The sequence below is a fragment of the Schistocerca piceifrons genome, chromosome 3 (assembly GCF_021461385.2).
Source record: "Schistocerca piceifrons isolate TAMUIC-IGC-003096 chromosome 3, iqSchPice1.1, whole genome shotgun sequence".
NCBI classification, from domain to species: domain Eukaryota; kingdom Metazoa; phylum Arthropoda; class Insecta; order Orthoptera; family Acrididae; genus Schistocerca; species Schistocerca piceifrons.
In genome coordinates, this window is record NC_060140.1 from 366,538,706 (window position 1) to 366,547,647 (window position 8,942).

The window sequence follows — 8,942 nt, forward strand, 5'->3', positions numbered from 1 at the left end:
GGACTCATATGTGATTACTTCTATCAGGAGAATCTCCCTCTTTTACATTGGTTGAATTACTAAGCACAGCTTTCTGCAGTCTTTTGGTTATGTATGACATTATCCATAGGTTAGCTATACCGTGAGTTTCACAAAACCTCAATTTCTCTAGAAGAATATTGTGATTCACAGAGTCAAATGCACTTGCTATTTCATTATTTATGCTTCTAAAATTTCATGAGTGAACATGTAAATGGTGTTCTCATTTGAGCAACTGTTTTGAAACCCAATCTATGATTTACTGACAATATTAATTGTCAATAATGGCATATTTCAATCTGCCTAGAAAAATGCTTTGTGTTAGTGATACATATTTCAGATAATACAGTGCTTATTTTTTGGAAACAAATCTTTACACTCTGTTGGAAGCACCATCAAATTCAGGTGTCCTTTTATTTTTGAGAGAATATATAATTCTCTCAATTTCTGGAGGAGAAATTTCTGGTAAATTCATATGATTGAATTTTATGAGAGTTGCTTTTTTCAACATACTGCTGCGATTTTTCTTGTGATCTTTTTGTCCCTATATTTTCTACTACATTTAGGAAATGATTATTAAACATACGAGGCGTGTTTTATAAGTAAGTACCATTTTGCCACACCGCGGCCGCAGCACTGCGGTTGGTGTTCTGCGCATGCACACTGGGTACCTACATCTGTTGCCTATGCACTGAAGCCATTACAGTCTGCTTCTTGCTTGTTTACGTTGTGTAATGAGTGTTTAAGATGCCTCCGATAATTGTGAGTCCCGTCGACTGTGAAGTATGGGCTGTTATAAGATTTCTTAGTGCTAAAGGCCTAAAAGCGATCGATATTCATCGTGAGATCTGTGCAGTTTATGGAGAAAACATTATGAGTGATGGAATGGTAAGAAAGTGGGTGAGAACATTTAAAGATGGCCACACAAATCTGCATGATGAACAGCGGAGTGGGTGTCCTTTGGTTGTTAATGAAAGTTTGGTGCAGGAAGTGGACAATAAGGTGAGAGGAAACAGATGCTTTACAATTTCCTCCTTGTGGGATGACTTTCCTAATGTTTCTCGTAGTGTTTTGTATGGCATTGTGACCGAGCACTTGAATTACCGAAAATTGTGCGCACATTGGGTACCGAAAATTTTGACGGATGTGCACAAAACCAAACATTTAGACAGTGCATTGACTTCCCTTGAACGGTACCACAACCTGATCTTGCGCCCAGTGGCTACCATCTGTTCCTGCACTTGAAGAAACACCTGGGCAGTCAGTGTCTTCAAGACGATGACGAAGTCAAAACAGTGGTGATGCAGTGGTTAACAAGTCAGGCGGCAGACTTCTATGTGGAGGGTATTCAAAAATTGATACAACATTATGACAAGTTCTTCAATATTAATGGAAATTATGTAGAAAAGTAGATTAAGGTACAGGCTTACATTTAAAAATAAAATTATTGAGATATCTTAGTGCGTCTTTTTTTAAATTTCAAAACAGTACTTACTTAAAAAACATGCCTCGTATATCTGCTACCTGAGACTAACCATTTATAGCTCTTCCATTGAATTCAGTAGTAATTTTATCCTGTTCTAGGAGTCTTCTTTTGCTACGGTCCATATATGATTACTGAAATTACTGATTTCTGACAGTATTCATGTTCCTTGATTCTTTGTATACTTCTTCTTAGCACTTTTGAGTAGCTTTTTGTAATTTACAGCTACTACAGGATCTTTATTTGGTATTGCCAACAGATATGTTTCCCTTTTCCTTTGATGTGACTATTCAACCCTTCTAGGGATCCACAGGTTTTTACATGGCTGTTTAATGTCCTTTTGGGTTAGGCCAAGAGGAAAGTCGTTTTCAAATAATAATAAGAATTAATCATGGAATAGATTAAATTTTACGTCAGATTTGGTTCATTATAAATTTTATCCCAAGGGATCTCTTGTAAATTATTCTTAAAACATTTGTTCTGAAGTCATTAATTATTCTGCTTTCTGCTGAGCAGTATATATGTTGTAAGACATGCTAGCTTCTTTATTTTATTCCTTTAATGAAGAGACCCAAAAAGAGTCAAAACATGGTGTGTGAGGCATGCACTACAAAAAGATAATTAAATCTCAGACCTATGCATTTTGAGTTTCTTGTGTTTAAAAATGAAAATAAAATAAAATCACACAAACTAATAATTTTAACCTAGAGGTCATATTTCTGAATATGTAATGTACTTACATACAACAGGTGCAATATGATACAGGTAAAGTCAACTGTGATATTATGGAATGTGAGACAACAAATCTAGTGTTGTGGCATGAGGTGAGCAGATGAAGACATGATTACTGAAGTTTCCCTCACATGCCTCGCTCATCAACATAATGCAAGAAATATTTCTACATATAACCATATAATACATACATAAGCATAATATAATTGTATAGATAAAAAATTTATACACTGAACAGCAGCAGGCAAAACCACACATGGAGGGTATGGAAGTGTGTGAGCCTTCGGATCCAGTGGCTCCTTCTTCAGGCAGAAGGGCTGAAGGAGAAGGAAGAGAGATGAAGGTAAAAGACTGGCAAGGTTTAGGAAATGGGGAGAGTTAAGGAAAATTCGGCCAGAATCCCTGACCAAGGGAGACTTATTGGATACCATGAGAAGGAAAGACATAGTTAGGAACTGCACTGGATGAGATTTGAAAACCTGAGAGCTTAAAAGTGGAAAAGAGAGTAGTAAGCAAGACAGAGATAACTGACAAAACAACACGCAAAAGTTAATAAGAGTGGAAAGCGAAGTGCATAAGTGCTAGAGGTTGGGCGCAATAGGCAGGCCAGAAAATAAAGTACAGAAAACTAAAAGGGAGTGAAGAAAGGAATAGTTACAAATAAAAACATGCCGAGACTAACAAATTAATGTTAATAAAGACCAGGTGGGTGGTGAGAATGAACATTGTCTATTCCCCCAGTCCCCCACGTCTACCACTTATATCCCCACCTCTACCACATATATTCTCTCCTCCCACCTCTAACACATATATTCTCCTGCTCCCTATAACCTCTACCTTGTATAATGCTTTCTACCCTCATTAACTCTTGCACAGTGTTTTTTCAGTAGTCTCTGTCCTGCTTATTAGCAAACCTCCCACTTTTAACCTCTCAGGTTTCCAAATCTTGTCTGGTGCAGTCCCAAATAATAAGTCTCTCCTTTTGAGCCTGTCCATTTTTTTATTTGAATGTAAAATGACTTGTTCCTCATCTTTACACTGTACTGCACAAATTATTCATGCAACATAATAACTAACAAGCTTAGTGTCATCAATATTTTTCACTGTTTTAAGGACAGTCACATCAACTGTTGTCACATTTTGGTTTTTGAGCTTCATACTGTCCTTAGTGGTAGAGCAATATGCTATATCAGGCTGCATGTAACACGGTAATTTCGTGATGTGTGTTACACACAGTGACAAAACTGCTATTCGTTTAGCAGGCTGTGATATTGTTACATGTGCTGGGTTAGAATATATTAACTTCTGAGCTGAAGGAGGTGAAATAATGATGATTATGAGCATAATAATAATAATAATAATTATTATTATTATTATGGTGAAAAAGGAACATGAAGTAAAGTAGATAACTGCCCATCTTGCAGAAATCTCATCAAGAATTTTTAAATTTTTACTCTGACTTCCCAGTACATTCACTTCTTAATATTTGCTGCTAATAGCAAAAGCTGATTTCAGGTGAACTGTATCTACAAAATCACAGCACTAGATAAACATCATAAAATTTATATTTCATATCTATGCTCATTCTTCAGAGAGGGGTTCTGCTTTGTTGGACACATATCTTTAACAAGCTGCCAGCACATGCAACACAAGGAATTGAGGATCCCTGGAAATTAAATGAAAGATGTAGCTTATTCTCCTACAAATTATCTATAAGCAGCATGACACACATCAAAGTCAAATTTGAAATGAGCAGTTGTTCTTAGTTTACTGTCACTTGACAGAGATCAGTGTACTCATATAAATATTAAGCACACAGTAGCTACTTAACATAACCCAAGACACAGCAATGCTTTTTTCTCAAAATATTGGCATTCCTATTCATATTATTACATTTGGATCCTATATAAGAATAGTTTACTGATAATACAGGTTGCATTAGTCCCAAAAAGATAGTGATCTCTTAATGTATAATATTGACCCTCTCCACATCTTGAGGGTTCTCCTCCATAACAGAGTTATGGAATATGCTGGCTGAATCATTATTGAAATCCTGAAAACTCCAATGTTCCTTCTCAAGCTCTTTTTTCCCAAATGTTACTCATATTGTCCACAGTGCATAAATTACTGTTTGCACCTTGTTATCACAATGTATTCCAGGCTAACATCGGTAAGATGTAATGTGTCAATATGGGTACCAGGTGTGCTGCACTTATACCCTATACAAGTTGCTGGTTTCTATAGCTCAGATTTCTATGACAGTATGAAGAATTTGTTTTACAGCATGTGCTTGTTCCAGCTTCCATCTGGACTCAACATTTGCAAATCCATCCTCTAATCTATATTGTCTTCACCACCTCCGTTCCGTGTCATCATCTCCTCCTGCTCTCACCCCATAAATGTTAAATGACATTGTTGAGCTATGATATTGGAATGGCTGCCATTATCTGCATCAATTGCGCAACTTTCCTTAGTTGAGTGTGAATGTTGTGTTTTAAATGAGAATTTTTTAGTGTGACTGGAGTGCAGTGTTGTTGTTGACGTTCATGAAAGAGGAGGGAGAGCATCCAGCACGTAGCTTAGAACCTGTGGAGTTGAGATCAGATTCCCATCCATTGGAGGGAGCACCATTAAGTGTCACTCCATGAAACACTGCAGAGTGCTCTGAAATTTATTTCAGAATACTGTTGCAAAGTCAAGCGACCAAAACCTCAATGCGACCGAGCAAGGTGGCGCAGTGGTTAGCACATTGGACTCGCATTCGGGAGGACGACGGTTCAATCCCGTCTCCAGCCATCCTGATTTAGATTTTCCGTGATTTCCCTAAATCATTTCAGGCAAATGCCGGGATGGTTCCTTTGAAAGGGCACGGCCGATTTCCTTCCCCATCCTTCCCTAACCCGAGCTTGCGCTCCGTCTCTAATAACCTTGTTATCGACGGGACATTAAACAACACTAACCTAATCTGATACCTCAATGCTACAAAATCTCCTTTCCTTTCTGCCCAGTTACTAGTGGGAAAATTTCTCTAACTGCCAGAATTCAAGCTGGTTACTGTCAAGTTGAGTGCCATGGCACGAGTTTGGTTTGGTGGCCTCAGTGCTATGGTGGTGGATGTTGCTTTTCTTCACAATTAAATATTTCCTTCTGAAATTTGAGTTCCTCTCAGTGTATAAAATGTTCAAATAACTCACGGGAATGTAACCAGATGATGCTTTCAACAATCACTGGTATTTATGTAGGTACACACCATATCATTTTCCGGGCACAAATGCACAGTGCTCCATCATTGCATTTCAAGGCTTGAAAATGACAGGAAGTGCACCTGTCAACATATTTCTGGTTGTCAAAGCTGTCACCCAGACGCATTCCCATAACTTATTTGAAAATATTTCCTTGTTTAGTGTCACAGATTTGAGCTATTTGACTTTTCTTTTCTTACTTTTGGCTCTTCTTCTTTGTATTTGTTACTTCTTTCCTTCATGTCTGCTGTCACACTGCTTCTTTGTTTTCAATCTACATTTTGTGTTCCTCCAACATTTTGGTTGCCCTATGTGCTACTTCCAGATCTTTTAATGGAGACTTGGCTTTTCATTTTTAATTTCCCTTTTGCAATGCCCTGATATCTGCTTTCTGACATGGTGACATTGGTCCCTTTTTCTACTTAATCACTGAGCATTCGTGTACTCCCCATCTTTCTTCTGTAACTTTCCAGACGAAGGAACTATATATAAAGCTGCAATGGAGCTACATTATTGAACAACATTATGCATATCTTGGTGTTTGTTTGAAGCATGTGTCATCTTGTTTCAGTGAAGCTACATAACATTATTTCATTAAGCAAACATTCCATTTTAAGAAACTTGCTTTACAAACTATAATTTTATTTTCAAACAATCTGTGTTACATTTTACTTGTGCTGTACTTTGCAATCTATGTTATCAATTTGTGACCATAAACAACATGTGATCAACATAATATATGTAAATTAATATCTAAAAACATGATATCCACTGTACGTTGAAATGACTGTGCACAGAGAGACAAATGAGCACTGTGAAACGTAAACTTCAGACTACGGAAGCTTTACTTAAGAATGAATCTGAAATAAGTGGGGAGAGCGGTAAATAAGGGTAATTAATTCATCACCTAGCCGCAGAGTGCTTATCATTCAAAATTTCAGTTTAACTGCAATTAGTTCTTTTCTTGCAAACTAGTTTAACAATTATCTTGTCATTCTGTCATCTATGGTCTAACAATGAAACACATTTAAATAAAATACATTTCTTTATAATGGCACAAATATTAAAAAGCCCACCACCAGAAAAACAATATACAAGTACATAATTAGTTTACTTGTAAAAATTTCAGAATTAAACTTTACCCTGTGATATTTGGAGAGACAGCATAGGCAAATAGTGCAGTTACCTTTGATATACTGTTGTGAATAATGAACATGGACAGTATATGACAAGTAGAAAACTGTGTTATACAGGACAAGATATCTGCCTTTCACAGGCACTACTAAAGTAGCATGAAACCCAGGCCAAAGCTTTGACATAACACAGGCTTCTCAATCACTTCAAGCAGTTTCGTCGAGTATCACGACTGTGAGTTTCATTAAAGCACACAGTTTTTAACTTGTCTGACGTAATCAGCATATTGTATACTCCACAAAAGCAATGTAGAGTAATTCCATTAAGCGAAACATTGTCAGGCACGCCTATTGTTCTATACAGAACTCAAATACAGCTTGGTTTTTTGATATACACAAACTACTGGAAGTATTCATTTAAAATCTTAGGTACTGTGTAATTTGGTAAGTTGTGAGTCGGATCTCTTACATAATTTCGATCTTAATGTCTTTTAAAATTAATCTGGTTATAGCACAAAGAAAATTTTTATCAGAGACATAACATCTAATCTTTTAGGTTGCGTGAATAGTGCTTGAAATTATTTCCTTTTGCCAAAAGCAATAGTTTGAACAGCAGGGAAGATGAAGAACGTAAGCTAAAAGATTTCAATTTTACCAGACAGCAGGGAAGTACTATTTACGTTGATGCATATGATGAAAATATGGTAACCATTTCTCTGACCACATCAGTACTTGTAACAAGCATCGCAGAATCATCATCAGACGCCATTGAACAATTAATTTTTCTCAAAACTAATTGTTTCGGAATGCGTGCAGAGCCATGAAATTCTCTCGCTTTGGTTTCATTTAGTATTACTGGCAAATTTTTTATTGTTATTCCTGCTCCTGGCATGACAATAATTCGGTTTCTTGCTCTTAGTATAAGTTCCTTAATAAGTTCCAATCCTTTTTCTGCTGATGATGCTTGGCCGCTTGTTAGCAATCTCGAGAAGCCAAGGTCTATGATCGTTTCCAGCGCCCCATATGGCTCGCATGTTACATCAAATGCTCTGTGGAAGGTCACGGGTTTATCGGACGCAATTTCAAGTACACGCCTACACGCTGCTATATCAACGTCGCCTCCATGGGTAAGAGCACCGAACACGAAACCATCTGCGCCTGCTTCTCTTAACACTAATGCATCCGTATACATTGCCTCCAGTTCGTCGGCGGAGAAAACAAAATCCGAACCTTTTCTTGGCCTCAGCATAACAAACACTGGAATTGAGACCAGTCTTTTTATGATCGTCAATAAGCCTTTTGTTGGTGTCAGCCCTCCTTCACTTAGTGCACTGCACAGTTCTAGACGTGATGCGCCTCCAGCAGCTGCATTCACTGCCGATTCCACGTTGTCTACGCAAACCTCCATTTCTAAATACGTACGGGGCTGCCCACTGGACGCTTACTGAGTACAGACCCACTTGCCTTTCGAGTTGTTAAGTGACTTAACACGTTGCGTGACGCGAGACTCGCGAACTTCCGGCTGATGCCGGACAGAATCGACCACGTAACGAAAGCTGGTGTCGTAAAATCCTTTAATAGCCGTCAGGTGTAGTGTGGCACTGTGTGAAGGTCACTACACTACGTGCGTGGTTTGAATCTTCTCGCTGCGTTGGTTTGTGATAAAGGGACGAACTGTAATCGATAACAATAGTGTACCTCCCAGCCTCGTACAAACCGTCAGTTTTGATTCCACTTCGATGACTTGCGTATCGATTTCACTACTTATTTTTTCGAGAATATTATCATTTGACATTATGAAGCCGAATCGTCTCCACACCAGCTTGCAGATACCAACTTAGGTGAAATTTAGAAGCTTACGTAATAACTAACTTTCTTACACGATGTCACTTTCCCCATCACCATCTACGGCCTTACGCAACTGCCTCTAGGTGCAACTGCTCTCGTTCTTTGCTTGTTTATGTACGTGAATAGTTATTGCCATGACAAAGTAATGGGCTTAGTCTTCAATTAAATAATTAAATACTACGTAAAATGGCATAAGTTTTATAATCTATGCAATGGGAGACTCATTCAGCAATTCCTTATAATCATTTATTTTTACTGTTAATGAATTATCACAGCATCGTTTGAAGTGGCGTATGGATTCAATAAAATATTGGAGCTGAGAGTGTGGACCTACTGGGGTTCATATTACCCAGATCAGTCAATATTGTAAAAGTATTTTTGATTTCCATAAAACGATAATAACTTTTTACTGCAGACCTGAGCGGGCAATATTATGGTGAAGCAGAAATGCAAAGTTTGTGCCTATAGGGATTTAAAACACTCTTG

General features: G+C 37.7%; 1 protein-coding gene across 1 annotated transcript; it reads right to left on the reverse strand.

Moving 5' to 3' along the window:
- Window positions 1-3,812: 3,812 nt before the first annotated feature.
- On the reverse strand, window positions 3,813-8,319 carry LOC124789597 (copper homeostasis protein cutC homolog). Its single transcript, XM_047257007.1, has 2 exons — window positions 6,662-8,319; window positions 3,813-3,899 (listed from the first exon to the last, which is right to left on the reverse strand). The coding sequence occupies exon 1, from the start codon at window positions 8,014-8,016 to the stop codon at window positions 7,285-7,287; it is 732 nt and encodes a 243-aa protein (XP_047112963.1). The 5' UTR covers window positions 8,017-8,319; the 3' UTR covers window positions 3,813-3,899; window positions 6,662-7,284.
- Between the last annotated feature and the right edge of the window lie 623 nt (window positions 8,320-8,942).

Excerpts from the sequence above, each read along its gene's own strand:
- LOC124789597 (XM_047257007.1), bottom strand. The coding sequence starts at position 8,016 with ATGGAGGTTTGCGTAGACAACGTGGAATCGGCAGTGAATGCAGCTGCT.